The 24,250-nt window shown below is 45.5% G+C and overlaps 1 protein-coding gene across 7 annotated transcripts in view; it reads left to right on the top strand.

Annotated features, from left to right (window-relative positions):
* IDE (insulin degrading enzyme) overlaps positions 1-24,250 on the top strand; it is a 114,269-nt gene that overhangs the window by 3,871 nt on the left and 86,148 nt on the right. For 2 of the 7 annotated variants that reach the window (XM_025210881.1, XM_025210879.1), the window contains 3 exons: positions 21,598-21,782; positions 22,247-22,309; positions 23,512-23,719. In XM_025210881.1, the coding sequence (XP_025066666.1) occupies positions 21,598-21,782; positions 22,247-22,309; positions 23,512-23,719 (456 nt within the window). Of the gene's footprint in view, positions 1-15; positions 290-1,947; positions 2,030-20,772; positions 20,867-21,597; positions 21,783-22,246; positions 22,310-23,511; positions 23,720-24,250 lie in introns of those variants that run through there. The other 5 variants (XM_025210883.1, XM_025210882.1, XM_025210880.1 and 2 more) reach the window with 4 other exon arrangements.

The following is a 24,250-nucleotide window of genomic DNA, read 5'->3' as shown; positions in this document are numbered from 1 at the left end:
CGGGGCCCCTCTCGCAGAGCGTCCCCAGCCCGGGGAGGCCTGGGCGCTGCCCCGCGCCGGGCAGGCGGCGCCTCCTGCGAACGGTTTCGTTTTGGACAAACCCCAGCTTCGAAGACACCCTGCTGGAGCGGCTCTGAGTGAGCGTTGAGGCCGAGCCCCGGGCTCTTGGCATGAGCTCTTGGCATGAGCCCTGGGTTGAGATGTTGTTGAGAGCCCTTTGCCTTCCCCACGGGCCCTGCCTTTCGCGGACGTGAAGTGTTTTTTCAGCATCGGGATAGAGACTAAGCAGGTAGGTACCTAAATAGAGACTTGTTTTTTTCACGTTATGAAAGGAGCCAACGGAGGGAAGGCACTTCTTCCACTACAGAACAGGCAGATCTGTGGTGGGTGGCGTGGCATGAATGTCTCTCCTCGAGTGGAACTTAGAGAACTTAAAGCAGTTTCTTTGAGGGATAAAAGGCCAAGAACTGGCTTGTCTGGATTTAGACATAAGAGATAGTGGATGGCCACTTGTACAGAGTTATTTTTGAGAGTTTCAAGAAAGAAAGCAAGTTGTTCCCTTGCTGCTTCACCTGTGGTTGCACCTAGTATTGTTGGAGCGAAGATAGTGTTTAACATGCTACAAAAATAAGCTTTGTTTCCTCTATAACAAAGAAAACAGTATTAGGTGATTGATTTTATCCAACAAAAGTGCGGTAAAATATAGCTGTAACATTAATTTGTAATATTAACATAAATAAAAATTAGTTGGGAAATAATTTTTTGGGGGTTGGATGGGAAAGGACTGTTGGAGTTCTTGCTCTCCTCTTTACCATGGGATATTGTTCATTTCTTAGGATTATTTGGTCATATTTTTCCTAATACATTCCCTGCTGTTGTTGGGGCCCAAAGTACATTGGTGGCACCCTTATCTCTCCTGCTTTCTTCCTGTGGCATGTTGTGGGTACTGCTTTTCTGTCTTTCTGTTCAGCTTATTGTAGGGAGTTTTATGGCATTGGCGTACAAGATGGGCCCGTCTAGATGTTTTTGTGGATTCTTTTGGACAAATATTTATTGTATGGTACCTGTGATGAAAGGGGGCTTGACTCAGTGACACACGTGATCCTTTCTAATTCTGTTTCCTATTATTTATACAACACCATAAATTTAGAATACTTTATAAAGCAAAGAATAAGATTTTATGTCTGCACAGAAAATAGTTGAAATACTGTATAATCCTTTATAGCTGACTTTTGAAAGATGCTTGCTTATCAGCTCTATTCCATTTTAAGTGGAAGCTAAAACTTTGTAACTTTACACGTGTTTCATTCAAGTATAAAGTTACAGCAGCTTAGTGCCACTGTAACAGTGCAGGAGTTGACAGATGAAATGGTTATAGTGGGATAAGTCCCTCCCCCCTTTACAACAGTTTAAGTTATATCTGTCCACTGCTACTGTCTGGAAGAGTTAAAATTGTACATAAGAACATTTGAACAATAATTCAAGTCTCATCGTATTGAAGACTTATAGAAGAAATGGGATATAAGAGGAGGGCATCCAGCTGATGACAAAGTGTAAGATTTGTTTCAAGAGAGTGAAAGTAAAGGGTAGAAGGAAATAAGAATTGATATGGATTGGGGCAAATTGTCATTCAGTTTGATATAATAGAAACCAGGAAGCTAATATTTTCCCTAGGGATGGTTGGGAGGGTGATATGCTTAGCAGATCTTTTAAAAAGCCCCTCACTCGCAGGAAATGTTTTCAGCAAGTGTCAATTTCTACAGTATGCAAAAGGTAGGGCAGTATGCAAGTTTTTAATTTGGGAGCAGGATGGGGGTGGAGGTTCCAATCATTACTGTGAAGTAACCTATCAAGTGTAAGCTAGTTGCGTCTGATGATGACTTAAAAAAAACTGAGAGAAGTTCCATTGCTGCTGTTCCTGCTCATTCTGTTTCTAACCTGCAACAGAAGGATAACAGCTGGCAGGATTCTAGTATTCACTCTTGCTGTTGAGAACCACATGGACAACAATGAAAAGGACAAGAATCAGGTCTGTTTCATTCTTTTGCTGCTTTTGAAAGCTGTAACAATATCTTAAAAAAAAAAAAAAAAAGAAAAAAAAAAAGCAATGGAGCCCATTACTGGAGAGGAAAGTCCATAGCATCTTTCCTTTTTCCAAAAAGCAGACTTGACTTCTCACACAGAACTCTCCTCTTATTACATATTTACTACTGTTGCCAAACCCTTTGGGCCTATCCACTCAATCATTCACACAAAAGGTTTTAGGGTGTGTGGGTAAGGTGACATTTGCCAGAGATTTGGAGAGAAGTTAAACAGAAAATAAAAGAGAAGAAGGGATGTATCATAAACAAAGGGAGCAAAAAATGATGCTAAACAAGATGGTGAAACAATAGAAGAAAAGGATCTTTACTTGCTTTTCTCTACTTCTTGTAATAGACTTAATGCAGTAAGTTATTTCAAGTCTTTTAGATGCTTATACTGCATACATACATATGTTTAACTTCATGTATGTGACAGACCCAGGCATTCAGGCACTATAAAAGTATGTTTTTACGGTTCTGATTATAGAATTGGGACCTATGTGAATAATAGACCAAAAATGAAGGAAGGAATAATGCTGTTACATTATTATTAGTTTTACACATTTTCCCCCTTGAAATAAAAACTACTTGCTGCTTGCGCTTCCCACACTCCTGCCTCCAAGCCTTGTCTGTAATCTCATTCTTTACATCTTACACTTATCCTTTCTATCTAATGATAAGCCTAACTTTTTTACGTATAGGTAAGAATTAGAGTTTGGTTGTAGTTGTTCTCTCACTGGACCTTCTCGCAGTCTCTTTTCCTGCCTTTTTCCTAACCCTGAGATCATCTCTTCTGGAAACAAAACATCCATCTAGTGGTGCTGACATCAAGGGATTTCCTTGAATAGTGAAAGGGTAGTAATATGTATTTTTTTTTTTTTTTGCTCCCTTTGCTGAATCATCTGTTGCTCATAGGTCTTACCCTTAGGAAGCAGTTTGCTGGACTTATCCTACCGTAGGGAGGGGTGTCATTTGTGCTAGGGGTTTCCAGTACTCGCCTTGTTCTGTGTGGAAGCAGGAGAAGGAAATGGTGCAAAATAGCAGAAGGAATACAATTTGTTCTCTACTGGCCTGGGTGCAGCTCTTGTTGCACTGAGCTGGTAACAAGTCAGGCTCACTGCCAGGGGTCATTCCAGGTTATTGTCTAAGTCACTTGCTAAAAATACTTGGGAGATCACATGTTGGGATGTAATTTGTTTCTAATTTCTTAATATTATTGTATTAAATGGTGGCTATATATTCAAATGCATGGTGTGCTGTTCCTGATGGACAGGTTTGTGATCTCAGTTTGCTGTAGATTGTGGGATGTTATAGGTTAATATAATTACATTGTGTATGACTAATAGGGTAGATGTTCTGTGCAGTTCATTAAAAAGTTGGATCATCATGGTTTTGCGTTTAAAAAAAAAAAAAACCTCTCTGAGCTAGACTGATTCACAAGTATGCTTGCTGACAGTATCAAAACCAAAATAAGTTTTTTCATAATATTAAAAAAAACAGTTTACTTACCTTATTGGTGTTACTACTAATAACGTGTTTTCAGAATCTTGAAAAATAAGAAACAAATAGCTAAATGATGTTACATTTTTTCTGGTGCACACGAGGATTTTCTTACTCGTGGCTAGGGCTGTGTGAAACGGCTGTGTTTTGATTCTGTTTTGGATTCGGCCATTTTGGAGGACAGTGATTCATTTCAGTGTTTCGGGTCACTGTCCTGTTTCATTTTGGCCGAATCTGTTTTGAACAGGCTGCAAGGGAAGCTTCACACAGCCCTACCCAGCCAGGCGGGGCTTGGGACCCCAGTGGGGAGCAGAATGGGGCCGTAGGTGGCTCATCTGGGGGAGGGGGAGGGCTGCTGCCCTCCTTGCAGGTGAGGAGACCCCTGCACGGATCTCTGATACCTCTCGTGCTGGTCTTAGGGCTGAGAAGCAGTGCAGAGCGGCGAGCTAGCCTGCTGGTTCCTGCCACTTGACCTGGCTCTGCAGGGAGCAGAGATCCTCACCGGGGTCTCCTTGTCATCGCTGCCTGCCCCATGCAGCTATGCATCACCAGGGCACTGCAGGGTGGGCAGCAGCGTTGAGGAGACCCCCAGCGCAGATCTCTGCTCCCTGCGGAGCTGAGTTGCGCAGCAGGGCAGCAGCATACAGCTGTTTCCTTGCAAGCCTGGCTCCAAAACTCCGAATTTTTTCCGAAACATTTCTGAAATGTTTCAGATGCCTCATTTCATTTTGGAGATGTTTCTGAGCCTTCTGTTTCAATTCGGATTCTGTGTTTTGAGTGCCAAAACGGCCCGAAACACTTCCGAAACGAAATGGCTATTGAAATTTTGCACAGCCCTGATGGCTAACTTGTGAGCTTTATAAATTTGTTGGTGTTGTTAGAGCTAGGACTGAACACTTTCCCTTGTCCTCCCTGCAGTATAGGCTTACAAAGACTAGTGCCTTTGAATATTCCCCACCACAGCAGTTGAATAATGTTTTAAAACGTACAACTCTGTTCTGATTCAGTTGCCATGCACAGGCTCTTGTCTCTATTTCCATAGTCTTGCATTGAAACTTCTTAATTCCCTTTACCCCAGGCTAATATAGGCTGCATGGCTACCTGTATGTCTTGGATTCCATTAACATAAACCAGCTATGTGCCTATCCAGCTAATGTGCACAGTGTCATGTATTATCTCCCAGCTACCAGCAGCTGGTATCAAGTGGAGTACCCCAGGTTTCGGTCCTGGGGCTGGTTTTGTTCAACGTCTTCATCAACGACCTGGAAGATGGCATAGAGTGCACCCTCAGCAAATTTGAAGATGACACCAAGCTGCGGTGGGGGAGTAGTAGATTTGGTGGAGGGTAGGGTTAGGATTCAGAGGGACCTAGACAAATTGGAGGACTGGGCGAAAAGAGAGCTCATGAGGTTCAACAAGGACAAGTGTAAAGTCCTGTACTTAGGATGGAACAATCCCATACATTACTACAGGCTGGGGGCTGACTGGCTGGGCCACAGCTCTGCAGAAAAGGACCTGGGGTGAACAATAAATTGAATATGAACCAACAGTGTGCCCTTGTTGCAAAGAAGGCTAGCAGCATACTGGGCTGTATGAGCAGGAGTGTTGCCAGCAGGTCAAGGGAAGTGATTATTCCCCTCTGTTCAGCACTGGTGAGGCCACATCTAGAGTACTATGTTCAGTTTTGGGCACCCCACTACAGAGAGGATGTGGACAAATTGGAGAGGGTCCAGCAGAGGGCAACATAAATGGTGAGGGGCCTGGGGCACATGACTATGAGGAGAGGCTGAGGGACCTGGGCTTATTTAGTCCAGAGAAGAAGAGACTGAGAGGGGATTTAATAGCCTTCAGCTACCTGAAGGGGTGGTTCCAAAGAGGATGGAGCAAGACTTCTCAGTGGTGGCACATGACAGAACAAGGAGCAACAGTCTCAAATTGCAGCAAGGGAAGTTTAGGTTGGATATTAGGAAGAATTTTCTTACTAGGATGGTAGTAAACACTGGAACAGGTTACCCAGAGAGGTCACGGACACTCCATTCTTGGAGGTTTTTAGGACCTGGCTACACAAAGCTTGGCTGGGATGATTTAGTTGGAGATGGTCCTGCCTTGAGCAGGGAGTTGGAGTAGATGACCTCTTGAGGTCCCTTCCAACCCTAATTTTGTATGATTCTATAAACTCTACAAAGCCATGTAATAATTACAGTTTTTAACATTTTGTAAAACAGTTTTGTATCTGTTTTTAGAGGCAGGTTTTTTTAATGGGGATTATGTGGAATTGTCCTTTAGAATATTTGACTAAAGAAGAAAATTTCAGACAATTCTCTTCAAATCCTCAAATTTCTCAGTTTTTTTTAATTGGGATCAAATGTGTTCACTGTTGCTCAGTCACTTTCCAGTAGTCGAACTGCCAGGCTCAGTCTAATCAAAATGTCTGATTATAATGTTGCTAACTGAATATAGAACGTGGAAGTCAGAATACACTTTGAGCAAATATAAGCATGTGAGCTTTATACAGTCTTGGACTCTGTGATCCTTCTAAGATACGACTGGCCTACATATAATTCCTAACTCCTGGCTAGTTTCCAGGTTTTTTATTTCCAGTGAATCTCCCGGCAGGAGCCTGGGGTATTTGCTTGCTGAGTTCAAAATGCCTGCCAGAGGAAGAGGATGCTTCCCCCTCCCACCAGGAGTTTATCTGTCCAGGTCACCTGATTGACAAGCCTGAACCAAGAAGAGAACCAGGAGATAGAGGGGTCACCTGGTTTGGTCCAAGGGAGAGGGGCAGAGAAAGGGAGATTTCTTCACGCTGCCCTTCCCAGGGTTGAGACCATTTAGCGTTCCTTGCAGGGCATGGAGGCTTGCCTTGCCCCTGGCAGTGGCAGCACCAGAAGGGGCCCTTCTCCCCTGGAGCTGGGTCCCAGGTCTTGGGAGTTGGTCTCTGGCAGGGGGGAGTGGCCCAGTTTCTCCAGGCATGGAATAGTCTCATGGCCCTGCCCTGGGCAGAGGGAGGAGATTGGGGAGCCTGGCCCAGAGACTACCGATCCTTGGGCAGCCAGGAAGGCTCACACCTTCCCACTCAGGCCTGCTGGGCGGGCTCAGGCAGCTGCCCCTTGGCACTTCTACATGTGCTCCAGGGCTGGAGGTGGGCTGCGCTTTAATTAGAGCAGCTCTGAGAGCTGTTCAAATTAAAGTGCCTCAGCATTTCATGTATCAGCATCCCCACACTTAGAAATGGTGGCAGCAGCACTTTAACTAAAGCTCATTCAACAAGCTTTAGTTCAAGAGCCCCCCGCCACCATTTTTAAGTGCCAAGATGCTGATTTATGTGACGCAGGAGGTTGCTGGAACGCACCAAGGAAGGTTTATGTCAGTAGTTTAAAATGGCTTGCGTTATTACTAAATATCAGTTATTGAATTGGCCTTGACTGATATGGTTAGTTAATAATTGGCTAGCGGTATCAGTGCACCCATATGTTGTACTGTAGTTTGTGAAGGCAGTCTGCAGCACCCTGGATATTTAAGAACATATATGCATTTGTTATATGTGAAAAAAATCTGTCTTTAATCTTCACTCATCTTGAAAATGATGTGTTATTATGATGATATTACTGGTGTTCTACCAAATTTGCAGCACACCAATTAAAATACTATAATGGACATAGTAGGAAATCACTTACTGTTTCACGAACCAATTTCCGTGGATAGCATGCAACTCAGGTGAGCCTGGATTGGATGTACTGTAGTATACCACTTAGCTGAATCTTATAGGACCTTCCCAAGTTTATGCGAGTAAAATGTTTAGTTGTCCTAGACATCCATAATAAGACTGTTCAATTTTTGTGTGGCTGGGGGTCACATGACTCAGGCCTACTATGCTGGGCCATGCAGGTGCCATGAGCTCCTGGGGCCTCATGAGCATCCTTATCTTGTCCCATCCTCTAGGGTGTAGGAGTAAGAAGCAGAAGCTTAAGAGGGAAGGGAAGCCTGGAGACTAGTAGTAGCAGCACCAGTGGTCACATTCAGAATTTGTATAATCAGTGTAATAAATCAGTTTCAGATAAGCAAGGTCTAGCTTGCTTACTTTTTGAGGATGTATTTAATGTTATCAGTTCAGAATGGTTTTAGGAACAGGTAAGGAAACTAGTTTAAGGTCATGCAGCACCTTAATAGTTCTTGTTTTATTATCTCTTTGTCATGTCTGAAATTGGATTTTTGTGAACATTTCACAGTTGGGCCTTTGTCTTTTTATATTGCTCAATACTTAACACTTTAGGGCACTGAAATAATTGAGTTCAGGAGCACAATTTTTTAGGTCAGTAAAGGTGACCTTTTCAGTTCCTTAATGAAATAGCCAGTTCTGTGGTTTCTTTGTTTTAACTTAACTGTCTTTAGCTAGTCCCTTGTCTGTGGTGAGACCTTTTTTTAAGTATGGAAGAAGTAACCTTCCTTAGTGATTCAGTTGAACTGCTGGATAACCTAGGTTGGAATGGTTTGGGGTTTTTTCATACAACTGAGGGTATGGGGGTAGAATACCAAGGACAGTTCAAGTGTCCAAATACACTTTTCTGTTATTTTCATTTGTATTAACTCTACAAAGCTACGTAAATAACCATAGTTTTTAACATTTTCTAATAAATCTTTAAATCTAAGGAATAAGGAAAGCTTTGTCTACATTTGAAGTGGTTGTTAACAAATTTTGAGCAAGTTGGGAAGGGTGCGAGAGAATTTAAATGGACCCTTGGATCACTCTAATCAGTGTGAGAAGTTTATTGATTAATTGACAGACAGAAGATTAATTGCTAAGGATAAGCATAATGTTACAAATGTCGGTTTTCTGCTTGCATAGTGTCATATAGAAAATGGCTAAGATATCCTGCAGTACTTCCGTAGACTGGGGCAGGCAGTTATTTTGGGTGGAGGGCCACTTACCCAGTTTTGGCAAGCTGTTGAGGGCTGCATGGGTAGCCCTGCCCCTTAACAGGAGCCCCACCCCCTGGTCACTATCTTGGGACCAATGTCCCAGGGCCAGTGCTGGCAGCGCCCAGAGTGGGGCACAGGCTGGCAGGGGTCTGTGGAGCCAGGCTGGGCTGCACCAGCAGGGAGAGTAGGGAGCTGGCTGGGACCTTGTACTCCTACCGCCCTGCTCTGAGCCCTGCCGGCGCTGGCCCCGGGACACTGGTCTGGGCCCCATGCTCCTTCTGGCTTACATGCCCGCTCACTCGTAGTACCCCCCTGAGCCCCAGGGTACAGGTGGGGGGCAGTGCATAGCCCAGACCCTGCGCTTGCCGGCAGGGAAGGAGCTGGTGCTGAGTGCGGGGGGAAAAACGGCCCCTCCCCTGCCCCTTGGCCAGCGCTCCCTGCTGCAGCCTGAGCAGGCATGGGCAGCCCCATGCAGTCTGCAAGCGGCTGCAGCACAGGGCACTGGCCACACGGCGAGGGAGGGGCTGCTTTTCCCCATGCTCGGCACCAGCTTATAGCCTGCCCCCGCTGCCAGCCTGAGCCCTGTGCCAGCTCTGGCCACACCCATTGGGGCTGCGTCACAGTGGGAGCAGCTGTGGCTCCCCCTGCTTGCCGCATCGGGCAGTGTTTGCTGATGCTGCCCAGCACAGCAAGCAGGGAGGCTGCAGCTGCTCCTGATGGGCAGGGCCAAGGCTGGCAGCAGGAGAGGGCTATGAGCTGGTGCTGAGCATGGGGAAAAGCTGCCCCTCCCCCGCCCCATGACTGGCACCCCAAACTGCAGCCACTCGCAGCCCGCATGGGGCTGCCTGTGCCTGCTCAGGACAGGCCCATGTGGGCTGCAAATGGCTGCAGCAGGGAGGACAGAGGACGGGGCTTCTGGCTGGGGGTGGGCAGGACTGGGTGGGCCCTGCTGTTGCAGGAGCCTGCCGGGGGTTCCTCTGGGTCCTACTGCCCCTGTTTCCTGTCATCTTTGACAGGAACCAAGGACAGATAAATATTAATTTTCTAAATTTTTTTTAGGGGCCCCACAGGCTGGATAGAATGGCTTAGCAGGCCGGATCCAGCCCACGGGCCATATTTATATTATCAGTTGCATCAGTTTGTTTCTATGGTCAATGAAGTACTCCATTTTTATTTCAATTTGTCATTAGAATTACACTTTTGTGAGGTGCATGACATACAAATTTTGATAGGATATCTGAGTGGTAGTTTGGGAAGGCAGTTTACTTATTTAAACCAATATCATGATAGCACACAAATGAGTTGAGTGGGGGTTGATTTATCTCTAGTATCAGTATTGCACTGTTATGTCACAATGCTGCCATCTGATGATGAACTGTTCCAAGTGCAGTAGTGGAAGTGTATGGAACAGACAGGTGGAAAGATACCTAAGAGAATGAAGATCTATCCTGATAGAGCAGCCCCACTAATCTGTAATAAGCTTTTTGTGAAATTCTTCAGTGCTGAATTGAAAGTTCTATCTTCATTATAAAACAGGTGAGAAACAGGCTTATCCCAATCACTGTTTTTTGGGAGTTGCACAGGATAGGAATTTCTTATATCAAAACTCAGCTCCTGAGAGTTTTATCACAGTTACAGTCAACTGAAAAATCCCTGTGACTTTGTGCAAATAAACAAAAAAACAGTTCTAGGTGGATTAGTAAATAATACAGAACAGGGGTGTCAGATGTATGGTCCACCAGTAATCTGGTGGGTTACTGGAAGTTCAAACCCGTGGCTCTGCACTGTTGCATGCCCCTGGCACTGCGAAGCAGCCAGATCACTGTGCTTCTAGGCAGTACCAAGGAGCCAGGGGCCTACAGAGATGTGCTTGGGCAGCGCAGGGGCACGTGTCATTAAGGAGCCAAGGGTGTATGATGGTGCGGAGCTCTGCCCAGGCAGCAGCATGGAGCTAGGGGCATGTAGCTGCACAGAACTGCATTCAGGTGACAGTGTGGAGCTGGCAGACTACCTTCTATAGTCATGTTCATGTCTGCACTGCTGCAGGCTCTGGCTTCAGCTCTGCTACTGTCCAAATGCAGCTTCATGCAGGCACCTGGCTCCAGACCCACATTGTCACCTGAATACAGCCTTATGAATCTGGCCCTGGAGGAGCCTTTGCCACCTGGATCTGGCCTGGGGCCCAAGTTGTGTTTGACACCCTTGATACAGGGAATATCAACCAGTGAGGGAGACCTAGTTTAGAGAGGTTGAGAATGTAAGCAAACATTGAGTCATCCAGTTTCAATCCAGGGGAACTACTTAGCAATGCTATTTGGAATAAAAATAAGGGAATATATAGATGCAAATAAGATATACAAGAAATACAAATGTAGTTCGCAAAACAGTTGAAAAATATGGAATTTTCTTTGTTCTTTTTTCAATCCCAAGAACACTTTTGCAGCTCGAATTTTATAATTGTTTCAGCATAATGTGGTGTTATACCCAAAAGAATATGATACAAGAGTCAAATAAGCCATAATTCTTCAGTTCTTGTAGCCAGAATTTGTCTTAACACACTGGAGCTATGCATAGTTCTGATTAGATTAGGGTTACCATATGTCTGGGTTTTCCTGGACATGTCCTCTTTTTTGGCACCCTGTCCTTCTGTCCGGGCAGGTTTTTAAAATGTGAGCAAATGTCTGGGGTTTTGCTGTGCCTCTTCTTTTCCTGGGTGCTTCCAGTTTGGATGTTTGGGGCTAGGAATAGCAGGGCAAGGTGATTGGCTGTTGGCGGATCATGTGCTCTGTATGTGGGCCCCAGCAAGCTGCTTGCAGGTAAAAGAAAGACACACACGGAGGAGACAGAGAGTCTGTGTGTGAGTGTGTGCGAGCTGCGTGGGCAGCAGGGCTGGGGTGGGGGCAGGAACCTGCAGGTTGGGCATGAGGGGCAGCAGCAGGGCTGGGAGGATGGGGCTGCAGGTCAGGAGTAATAGGAGCTGGCAGGGCTGAGGGGCCAAGGCTGTGAGTTGGGAGGGAGGGGCACTGGCAGGGCTGGGGGGGGCAGGGGGCTGCAGGTCAGGAGTGAGGGGCACCGGCAGGGCTGGAGGGGCAGGGGACTGCAGTTTGGGAGTGAGGCACCGGCAGGGCTGTGGGGGCAGGAGCTGCAGGTCAGGAGTGAGGGACACTGGGGGAGCAGGGGCCTGTGGCTTGGGAGTGAGAGGAACTGGCAGGACTGTAGGGGGAAAGGCTGCAGGTCAGGAGTGAGAGACAGCAGCAGGGCTGGGGGGGGTTGTGGTTTAAGAGAGAGGGGCAGAGGCAGGGCATGGGCATATAATATGCTGAGCTGGCAGACTAGTCATTCAGCTCTCCAAGGCTCTCCAAGGCTGATTGTTCTTTGTAAACTTTCATCTGCATCAGTTAAGCCTATGTGCTAATACTTTGTTTAAACATGTGTATCCTGTTGTGCCAGCAAGTCTTGAAAAAGAATTATGGAACTTTTGCTTGTGAGTGTGAGGGTGCCAGGGTTTATTACTATTATCATCATCATCGACTAAAATTTTGTCATTGAACGCAAACCTCAGGAGTTCTGGTTAACTGAGTTTCAAATACTGTAAATGAGGTTTGACCATACTGGCTAGTTAGCCCTCGTAGTATTTTTATTAAGCAATGTGTAAAATATCTACAGATGACTGATAATGTTAAAATGTCAAATGTAATTTAAGTTTTTTGATCCAAATTCTAGTAGGCTTTTCACAGGGGAAGTCTAGAACTTCCATAGAGTTTTATCATGCACCAGCAGATCCTTACTGATTTAAAACATTTTCCCGGTTCCTACCCATTGCAGGAAGTTTTTTGCTGGCTGTTCAAACATCTGACCAAGTCTTTAGGCTTCTACTACCCAACCTTTGCTCCTGCAGATGTGCAAAACCCAGCAGACATCAAAATCCTTGGTCCCCTCTAGTTGTGCACTTTGTGCTATCTGAACCAGTATCACATTCAGCTGTCATTTTGCAACTGATCATTTCATAGTTTCATAGGTGGTAGGGTCGGAAGGGACCTGCGCAGATCATCAAGTCCGACCCCCTGCCATGGGCAGGAAAGAATGCTGGGGTCAAATGACCCCGGCTAGGTGATTATCTAGCCTCCTTTTGAAGACCCCCAGGGTAGGAGTGAGCACCACTTCCCTTGGAAGTTGGTTCCAGATCCTAGCCGACCTGACTGTGGAGTAGTGCTTCCTGATGTCTAGCCTGAACCTACTCTCAATCAACTTGTGGCCATTATTCCTAGTTACTCCTGGTAGTGCTCAGGGGAACAGGGACTCTGTCATTCTCCTCTGGTTCCCCCCTGGTAAGTTTATAGACAGCCACCAGATCCCCTCTCAGCCTTCTCTTTTGGAGGCTGAACAGGTTCATGTCTCATAGCCTCTCTTCGTAGGGCCTGCCCTACTGCCCCCTGACCGTGCAAGTGGCCCTCCTTTGGACCCTCTCAATGCTGTCCACATCCCCCTGAAGTGCGGCGCCCAGAACTGGATGCAGTACTTCAACTGCGGCCGGACCAATGTCGCATAGAGGGGGAGGAATACTTCCTTGTACCTGCTCGTGATGCGTCTGTGGATGCGTGACAAGGTGCGGTTAGCCTTACTGATCGCATTCTCACGTTGGTGGCCCATGTTCATCTTGGAATCAATAATGACTCCAAGATCCTTTTCTGTCTCTGTGCTGTTGAGAAGGGAGTTCCCCATCCTATAGGTATGCTTCTGGTTCTTTCTCCCTAGGTGCAGTACCTTGCACTTGTCAGTATTGAATCCCATCCTATTCTCATCCACCCGCCCCTGTAACCTGTCCAGAGATAGTTGTAGCCTGTCCCTCCCTTCTATCGTGCCCACCTCTCCCCACATCTTAGTGTCATCCGTGAATATGAATAAGGTGCTTTTCACCCCCTCGTCCAAGTCACTGATGAAGATGTTGAACAGTACAGGCCCGAGGACCGAGCCCCAGGGGACCCCACTGCCCACATCCCTCCAGGTCGAAAATGACCCATCCACCACCACTCTCTGGGCATGGCCCTCTAGCCAGTTTGCCAGCCCATCTGACTGCGTAGGCATCAATGCCACAGTCACCTAATTTTTTAATGAGAATGGGGTTGGAGACAGCGTCGAAGGCCTTCCTAAAGTCCAGAAAGGCTATGTCCACCGCAACACCTGCGTCTAAGGATTTTGTGATCTGGTCATAAAAGGCAACCAGGTTGGTCTGACAGGACTTGCCCCTAATGAACCCATGTTGGTTGCCCCTAAACACAATCTCTCCTGCTGGTCCCTTGCAAATGTGCTCCTGGATAATTTTCTCAAAGAGCTTCCCCAGGATTGAGGTAAGACTAATGGACCTATAGTTTCCTGGGTCTTCCTTCCTCCCTTTTTTGAAAATGGGGACCACGTTGGCCCTTTTCCAGTCCTCTGGCACCTGGCCAGAGCACCATGAGTGCTCATAAAGCTGTGCAAGGGGTCCTGCAATGATCCCTGCCAATTCCCTCAGCTCCCTGGGGTGGAGATCATCTGGGCCTGCTGATTTAAACACATCCAGCCCCATTTGGTTGTGGCCTGTGAAAGACTTCAAGAATCAGAAATAGGTAAGTTAGGATAGCTGAGTATTTGGAAGCATGAGGTTAATTGTGACATTTGATGAATGTCTGAGTGTAGCATTAGCATACCTCCCTTGCTTTATTAGGGAAACCAGAGTAGAAAACTCTTGCATCATGTACCTTTCTGGGTCATTTTGCATTGATGTGAGCAAATCTCTCAGGTTGATCTATGGTGCCCTATAGAACAACAGACTAAAACTCTTCTGTTGATAAACTCCAACTTCTGGGTGCGAGGCAAAGAACTAAAATACACTTTCTATTTATTGCTCCTCTGCAGTTGGTGAATCCCATGTATGCAAAGCCTTAAGCGACCTCGTTGGGTTTGAAGGCGCCTCAGTCCTTGTTTTCTGAGGCTTTATGTCTGTACATTCTTTATGTATGGCAGTGTATTTCTCCACATCAAACTGCTTTGCTGTAGATTCGTAGCAGTCATAGGTTCCAAATAGTTGTTGCCATTTGCTTTTCCAAAACCAAAGGGCATTTATACACATGCACATTTATTTTCATCCTGCAACACGCTGGAGATCTGGTGGGTTGGAGCAGATTTGATTAATTGGATCTGCTCCGCACAGAAGGTGACATGCGCTGCGCTGTGTTGCATGCAGCTGTATAAGCAGCGAAGTGCACGTCAGTGCGCAGAAAATAGTACCTTTTGAGGCGTTTTAGTTCAAAAGTGTGCTGCTGCCATTTTCTCAGCACTGACGCGCGTTTCACCACTTTATAAAACTGGGTGTGCCGCAGTGCTGAGCACTCTTAAAAATGACTCCTGTTGATGGGCTGCTTCCACAACTCTGAGTTTACTCAGTACAGGTTGAAGCTCCCCTACCCCTACTCACCATCCTTGTTTGCAGTACAGCCTTCTCACCACTTGTAAATAACTTTTTCATGCACTGAGCACCAGCAGTTAGCAGCCTGCAGCTGGCCCTAGAACAGGGGCGGGCAATTATTTTGGGTGGAGGGCTGCTTACCGAGTTTTGACAAGCTGTCAAGAGCCACATGTGTAGCCCTGCCCCTTGACAAGTGCCCCCGCTCCCTCGTCGCCATCTTGTGACCAGAATCCTAGCCCCTGACCTTTGCCACCAGAAGTCCCTCCCCTTGCCCCCAGAAGTAGTCCTTTCAAAAAGGGGTTTTGCCATCTCAGAACCAGAAAAATACCAAATTATATTCTAAAAATTGATCATCTACAACATTCATTAATTTGATTTCAAAAAATATTTTTGTCCTGATTTACATGTGTTTGTGTAGTATACGCAGAGGTGACTGCACAATAGCTTAAAATGAAGTCTTATTCTTCTATATTGTGGGGGGTGGGTATAGGTTTGTGGGGGCTGTGGATGTGTGGGTATGTGGGGTGTGGGTGGATATGGAGGGAGGGTGGCTGGGGTTTGTGTATGGCAGTGCGAGGAGAGGTATAGGTGCATGTGTATGGAGGGGTATGCATGTGGGACTCACCCTTTGAACACTCACATACACACACACTGCCCCTGTGCTTGCTTACACACACACACTGCCCCTGTGCCTGCTGACGTGCGCGTGCACACAGACATGCCCCTACCAGCACAGTCCCACGCTCCGTGGTCTGGGTAATGCAGCTGGGAGCCACAGCCAGGTGGTGCTGGAGCGGGGAACTGGCTGGGGGCTCTGCAGGCTGGACAGAATGGCCTGACAAGCTGGACCCATCCCACGGGCTGTATTTTGCTTGCCCTAGAGCAAGCCATCATCAGTTTTGGACAGAATTTCCTCTTTTTGGTAGCTTGCAGGCATCAGACAGTTGTTTAGAGCAACTCTTTGGTCCTCACCCTGATGCAACATTACTAGCAGCTGCTTATTCATGCAGATAAGGCTTAGACAGCACTAGTATCTTGGCAGAAACAGCCTGTATATACTGCCAGGGCCTGGCATTGGTGGTTACATTAGAGTATGTTTTTTGCTTCATGCAGCTTGAAAATGGTGCCATCTTGCTTGCCTGGTGTTTTTTGGGAGTTTTTTGCAACTCTCCAGTAGAAGTTAAATTAGAGACTTCTTGGTCTCTGACTTCTCCATGGGATGCCAGCTATTCCTTTTGATGTGCGCCAAGTGTGAAAATACAAAATCATGACCGTGTTGTGCTAAGTGTTCATATATTGACATCTGTATCAATTGCATCTCATTCTGATTTATGTCCCACACTTGCTGTCTGTCTGTGTCTGCCCATTTGTCTGAATCTCATAATGGGATCTAAGGAACCATGTCTTCTTTTGCTTGGGCCCCCCTTCTTCCCTTATGTATCTATAACCTTTATGGCAACAAAACATTCATATGGGGAAAACTAATATCAGAAAAATATATACTTTAAAATGTATTTTAATGTAATTTAGCTTTAGAATCAAGGAGCAAAGACACAATATGGAAAGCCTCTTTATGTGGTCTGTTGAAATGTTTGCGAACTATTTGGGATCTGCTGTTCTGAGTCTATACAGTTTGGTGAAGACCTGTACTATAGTTTAATAATATAATTGACTCATTTTTTATTTAAAAACGCATTAATTAATGAACTGAACTGGAGGTCAGAAAAGTGTAAATAAATTGCTTGTTAACAGTGGTAGTGTCTTTATTCATTCTTTTTTTTCAGAATATAATGAATTTTGACTGTTCTCAGATAAGATTTTTTCTTACAAAATCAGTTAAAATATCATATACAGTAGGAACTAAATTGTTTGCTTCCTTCAACGTTTCTTAAAACTAGAGATCTGTTGTATGATGCCTTTGAAAGACCAAGTGGTTTTACTGTGTACCTTCTGGAAGATGTATTTGCATAGCCTGCCTTTTTGCATTTAATCGTTTATAAAAGCTAGTTAATAAAACTAAGCCTATGTTCTAATGGTCACAGTCACTATAAGAGACTTTAATAATATTCAGCTCTTTATTATGTAGCTTATTTGTTTACTGATCAGCTACTTACAATATTATTGCATTAGCAGCGTTGACTGCCTATGCAGCTGACTTCAAAGTGGCAATAATTGTTCCATGATAATCAGGGACCTGGGTTTTTGGTTTCCTGTGGAAAAATGTGTAAAATAGAGGGTTTTCCCCTTTGAGAAAGAAAATAGTGGATTTTCCCCTTGCAGGCGTTCCAGCTTGCAAGGAGCTGCTTGGAGCTGGGGGGGAGCAGGGGGAGGGCAGTTGGAGGCAGGGTCACCACATGCGTGCACCTGTGTGGCCTGCAATGCAACCAGGCAGGGTGGTGGGAGCAGTCCCAGCAGCTGGATGGGTGGGGAAGAATGGGTGGGGAGGCTGGAGGGTCAGGGCTTGTGGGGGGGCGTGGCAGGGGTGTGTGGAGGGGCATGTGTGGAGGAGTCTATGTGCCTGCTGGTGCCGGGGAAAGGAGTCCAGGTGCCAGGGCTGTGACGGAGTGGGGCAAGAGAGTCTGAGGCAGCGCTCAGTGCCACTCACAAGCCCAGCTTGCCGTTGTTGCTAGCAGGGCCTGCCCAGAGGCACCTACTTCAGCGGGGAAAGAGGGCAGGGAGATCCTTCAGGGGCAGTGGCGAGCTGCACAGCCAGAAGTACAGCCAGCACTTGTAGCGCCACATGCTGCTGGCTGGGGCTGGGGCTTCAGTATAGCAAACTGGAAGCACAACTCTGGCCTGGGCCATAGTGTGGTCAGCTGGAGGAGGATGAGGGGCTTCAGGCAGTCTGAGTCCCACCCATGGCAGCTGTGGCGGCTCCAACTCGTACAGGCAGTGGCAGAGTGAGTCTGGCCCCAGCATGGGCTGGAGGGAGGAGGGGATGTCAGTGGCACTGCCCTGTCCCACACCATGTTGTGCCAGGTGGTCTGGCCACAGCACGCCCCCCCTCCCCTGGGGGGGTGCTCCTTGCCATACATGGCGTAAAGCATCTCCTGGCAGTACATGGCCTCCCCTGCCCTTGGCTGCACATTGGCAGCCCAGCCATGCAGTTCCCTACCACCCCCAAAGGACCCCCATGCCTCCTTCTGTCACTGGAGTCCTGTGAGTCTGCATGAGGGAAGAACAGCTGGGTACCCCGTCCAGCAGGGCTGGGGGTAGGGCAGGGGGCTCTGGGTTGGGAGTGAGGGGCACTGGCAGTGCTGGGGGGGGAGATGGGGGGGCTGCATTTTGAGAGCTAGGGGCACCAGCAAGGCTGGAAGGCTGCAGGTCAGGAGTGAGGGGCACCAGCAGGGCCAGGGGGCTGTGGTTTGGGAATGAGGGACAACAGCATATCAGGACTTCTCAGTACCACAAGGCAGCAGGGGGGAATAATTTACAGTGCGGGGAACATTTTTTTTGTTCCCGCACGTGTCTTGCAGCGTCTTAAAGGGGTTTGAGATGCTGCAAGAGGCATGTGTGCGCTTGTGTGGACACGCCCTTTGAGACAGTATATTCATGTAACCTTTTTAGAAAAGTTTTATGAATAGGTCACAACAGGCCATGGACTATCTTAGGGCCCCAATCTTATGTGGTTCCCAGAAACTTCTCTGTAGGTTAGTAAAGATTAAAGAAAATCACTCTACCCAATGGGACTCAGTGCTCAGTCTAGAAGATCCCATTAAGCATCTCTGTGATGCTTAGTTTCAGTTCTTAAACTGTGGATTTGTGTCTCCAGAGATAACATCCTTGTTAACAGCAGTATATGGAGTTGAGAGATACCAGATCTGTCAGCCCTATTATCTCTCTGCAAGTTTGTGTCCAGTCAAGCCCCTGCCTTTCTCTAAAAATGCAAAGTTTCAAGAAGTTAAATGAAAATAAAGGATATCAAACAACAAGAATGCGATTTTTGTAGAAAACAGTGATTAAATGGAGGCTTCCTGACCAGTGATTTAAGCTGTGATTTAAATCATAATTTAAACCAATTTGATTTAAATCAAACCCACCCTTTCCTGGATAAAAAAGTACTGTCCCTTATACAGCCTTAAAGTTTCTGAAAATAAACTTATTTTTTTGCATGCTGCTGACTGATGTGAGCTGAGAATAAACTGAAGTACACTGAGACTCTTGGGTCTGCTTATTTTGTGCTGCTAAACTATGCTATAGCAATATTGCTCTAAAGAGAGATTTAGTACACAAGCCTGTTTTCTCTCTAGAATGGGGGGATCCAGCTCATACAGCCCCATGGGTCAAATTAGGAGCATGTGGCCGGTCGACAGGCTAGATTGGGCCTACAGAATGGCCCTGCATGCTGGAGCCAACACATGCCCCAGACATGCTGTTCTTGGTTGCATGTGTACGGATCTAGGGCATGCGATTTCATGCAGCACCCATGTGGCCTGGTCTTTGAGCCTGCTCTGGATTGGCCCTGGATTTAGTGTACTAGGCTGGTCAGGAGCAAGCATCATCACATCTGTAGCATGTGCCTTTGACTGGCCTTGGGTACAGCATATGTGCTGGGTCCAGCCCTGTGTATCACATGCAGTGCATACCAGGGCCAGATGATAGGGCTTTGTGGGCTGTATCTTTGACACCTCTGCTTTAGAGGCTTGAGCTCAGATCTTACAGTTCATCAGTGAAATTAGCTAGTTTTCTCCAAGCTCTTGTCACGTACCAGTACATCAAATTGCAGACAAAAATATGATCTAGTTGGTATTATGTCTTCAGAGCAGGCTCTTCACAGCAACTGACATCTTGGAAATGCAGAATTAAGATGTATAGGTAGTTACATTCAAGAATATACTACCTGACTGTGTAGGACCTGGCCCCAGCCACTAATCTCTCATTTTCCATTTCTGTGGTTGCTTAAAAATGGGAAATTCATGTGAAATTAATGCATATATTTTCACTTTCAAGATTCATAACCGGAATCTTATTACTTTATTTTGGCAATTAACCTAAAACTTAAAAGAGAGCATTATCCTAGAAACTCGCTTTCTTAGCATTTGGAAATTTTACTGTTATAGTAAGCAAGAAAGTTCATGGTGCATCGCTAAAGCTAGTATTCATTAGTCCAGCATAAATTTTCAGGAGTTGTGACAGTATATTAGTAGTAGTTCCTGATACTTGGGATGCAAGTATAATTTTAAAAAATATCCATTTAACATCCTCTAATCAGAAATGATGCGAGCAGGGTGTGGGGCCTAGGACAAATCAGCCCATGCAGGGCCCTGCCCTCACTCTGATCCCATGGGCCCCAGAGCTGAAGAAGCTGCTGCCAGCATCGGGGGGGGGGATGAGCGGCTGGATGTGGAGCTGACACACTGCCCAGCTCTGTGGGGCCCCCCCAAAGCGCAAGGCCTGGGGTGGTTGCCCCAATTCAGCCCTGCCTCTAATTATATTGGTTAAATGGTTAACCGATAACACATACGTAGTTCCGGCTGATGGGTGTGGAGCCCTAGGCCAGCTCCTGCCCTGCCTTGCTGTGGAGGAGGGTTTGCAGCAGTCTGCTTCGAGCAGCACAGGGAGCTGGGGTCTGCGCACAGACCCACTGGGGGACAGCTGCTACTGGAGCTGCTTCCCAGGGCCTTTTAAGGGGGCGGTGGAGGTGGCAGCAAGCCCTGCCAGACAGCACAGCCCATGTGAAGCTGTGGGTGGCAACAGTAGGCAAAAGGCTTTCCTAGCTCACTGCAACCACCAATGCACTGGGAGGGAGGGAGGGAGGGAGGGATCAAACTAGCTATGGATACTAGTCTCCCCTCACCTCTCTTCCTTGCTTCTTCCTCTTGCCCTGCCACCTTCCAGTTCCTGCTAGGGCACCATGCGGCTTCTCTTCTCCCCCGCTTCCCTGCCAGACTGTGCCCCGCCCCCCATTATAAGATAACTGGTAAGCTATAACCAGTTATCGCTGGGCTTATCGGATTGGTTAAATAGTCGGTCGTTTAACCATTCACATCCCTAGTTCCTGAGAGTCGGGAGAGTATGTTTCTGTTCCTTAGTTTGTTGCTGGTTTACTACAGAATCTTGAGCAGGTTGCTTAATTCTTCCATGTTTGACTTTATCCTTCTGTTCATTTAAGAAAATGCCCTCTTTTGTTAAATTCTTTGACTTTATATTTTTTTGATGAAAGGTGTTATGTCAGAGCAAAGTGGACGTATTCAGGATGCCAAGTATACCTGCCATTACTTCATGTTTTTCTTCTGATTTTTTAATTTATTTTTTTTTAAACTTAAATAATAACACAAAGATTTAAAATGCCTTTTTCTGTAGGCTGAAGAAGGATTTGGCTTGATTGTGGGAAATAAATTAATCTAAATTTTATTCCAATTGAATAGGGTTGATAACATGTTTCTTTACAAAACTGTTTTTTAATTACTGTAAAAATAGAAGTTAAAGTAGAGTGAATAATGTGACTTACTCCCATGTGTAATTGCCTGATTTTTAGTAGAACTTAAATAGTCTCAACGCTTTCTGGACTCTGGGCCATAACTAAGCCATTATGGGAGGTTTTAAACGTTCTACTAGATTTCTTCCTTTATCTCTCTTTTTTTTTTTTTACCCTCTAAAATAGGTAACTGAAAATAAATTTTAAAATTTAACTTGCTGGTTTTTTTTTAGGCTTCAGAAAGAAATCAACAGCAAAATGAGAAGCTCGGCGATTAAGAGGATAACAAATGAAATTATCAAGTCACCTGAGGATAAGCGAGAGTATCGTGGACTAGAACTTGCAAATGGCATTAAGTCATTGCTTATCAGTGACCCCACCACAGATAAGTCTTCAGCAGCACTTGATGTACATATAGGTATTTAATACACTTTGTATTCAGTTTTACATTGCAAATAATTACTTCTGTTCATTTCTGTGAAGAAAAATCTGACCCACTTTAGGGACAATGATGCATGTAACCCTTTGACTGGTTTAAACCTGAAGCAGACAGACATAGACATACACACTTGCTAAATTGGTTTAAATCTGCCTGGAATGCTTCAAAATGATACCTGGAAAAGCAAGTATTATTTTGAATTGTTCCACTGTGAACCAGGTCAGTGTTATCTGTAGACTCCAAGCATCCTTTGACATGGGTCCGGTCAGTTCTCCAGGCATCCTATACTACTATATCACTTCTCACCCCCTGCCCAACTGTGGCTCTGGTATGCAGCCAGAACTCTACTGCCCTGTTTTTCCTTTTGTTTATACTTTTTATCTTTTGCACTGCTTGTTCTTTAAAAGCTACCCATTTAGCAACCAGTTGTGTCTTCATTCCAGATTTGACTGCAGACCTTCATCATGCCTCCCTTCCACCGCCCCAAGCCCTTGGAAACCAAAAGTGTGGGTCTAAGCTCTCTCCAATTCAGCTTGCTTTTCAAATGCTCAACTGATACCCTGTGTTTCAGGTTTTATAGCAGTTTCTCAGTATTTTTACCACAGCTTTATAACAGCTGGTCTTCTGGACAAACATCCCTTCTATTTATGATCATGTAGTGTGTCTGTAGAAACCCCAGCAATTGCTTGAAAATAGAGTATTTAAAAGTGTTTAATGTATCTTTGGCTATCCTTTTATAGAGTATAGCTACTACAGACAAAGAGAAGAAGCTAGAACAATGTTACCTGCCAGATCTCCACAACGTACATAGGGCATGTGCAGACATTCAGTTTCTCCTGGGAGCATTGTTCCTTTCCCAGGAGAAACTGTGAGTGTAAAATGTTCAGGGGTCTCTTCTAGCAGCAAAATAACTCCAGGAGAAAAATAACCCAGGAACTTGCAGGAGTGATTTATTCCTGGTTGTTTTTCCTGAGAGACAGCAAATGTACATACATACATGCTCTCTTCTGAGAGAAGCCACAGCACAGTCCTTTAGCATCTCAACATGCTTCGCTTTCATCTCCCTCTCCCCTGCTCCCCAGCTTGCCCAAGAGACTGTGCCACTCTATTGAGCTGAAGTTCAATCTGAGCAGAATATGCCTCCTTTGCAAACCTATGCTGTGCATAGTGAAGAGACAGACTTACATGGAGCAGTCTGGGGCAGCCAGTCAAGACTGCTCTGTGTATTTTTGCCATTATGTCTCTGGGTAGACCAAGGGAGCCTGCAGGGCGCTCTGAGAGGTAAGCACAGGAGTCCCCTGGCTGCACAGTGTCAGCATTGCAAGGCCTATGGCTCAGCATTTGAATGTATTCAGGGGTTTATGGGCGAGTTTTTTTGTACCAGGAGAACAAACCCGAGAGAATTTTCTTAAATCATTTGATCTTAATGTAGTACACAGACCTCAATTTAGGAGCTATTTCTTTATATCACTCACAGTATAATATGTTAAACTCTTCAAGTTGTTCATTTTAAGATGCTTTTTTAAAGTATGGATTACCAACCTAGTACTCTCTGGCTGCAGTTGAGTAGAATTTTATAACTACAGAATTTATATAATTCACTGATGGTGTAAGTAGACTAATAATAAAACTTTTTAAAAATCCTAAACATTTTAACATGATTGATTTAAGGTGATTTAGTTTATGTATTCCCCTCTCCCCTTTGCAGGTTCGTTATCGGATCCCCTAAATATTGCTGGGCTTAGTCATTTTTGTGAGCATATGCTGTTCTTGGGAACTGAGAAATATCCAAAAGAGAATGAATACAGTCAGTTTCTTAGTGAACATGCAGGGAGCTCAAATGCATTCACTAGTGGAGAACACACCAACTATTACTTCGATGTGTCACATGAACACCTAGAAGGTGCACTGGACAGGTAAATATGTTTATTTCTGATTTCTATTTTTTTAAATTTCAGTTGGCCTTTGTGATACCTCTGAATTATATATGAACCTTTGATTGATAGCATTAGAATTTCCATTATTTTGGACAGGGCTAACAACACCATCTGTTAAGGCTGTCAAATGCTTTCCCAATATGTCATGTTTTCAACTGTTTGTAAGTTTGTCTAACTTTAATCACTTGGATTGAAAATTTCAAGGGCTAATATGTTTTTAAGACCAATTTGGAAAATTTGCATTGGAAGCCTGTGGGGGAGACTGACACTGAATGAGTAGTAAAGACCAGTGAAGTTGTGAGGTGGACAACGGAGAAGGACTGTGGTGGTGAGGAACCAGGGTACTGGGAGGAGAGCTGGGATAGACTGGGGAAGAAGACAGTCTGAGAAATGTGAGTAGTGAGGACACAAATGGAAACTGAGGGAAAGAAGAGAGCTAGCAGACAAAGAGCTGAGTGAGGAGGAGTGTAACTGTTTTGGAAAAAGAACTGGAAATGAGTAAGGTGAATG

Source organism: Alligator sinensis, unplaced genomic scaffold, assembly GCF_000455745.1.
Source record: "Alligator sinensis unplaced genomic scaffold, ASM45574v1 scaffold472_2, whole genome shotgun sequence".
Classification (NCBI taxonomy): Eukaryota; Metazoa; Chordata; order Crocodylia; family Alligatoridae; genus Alligator; species Alligator sinensis.
Note: the sequence above shows the minus strand (reverse complement) of the source record. Positions and strands in the feature narration are given on the sequence as shown.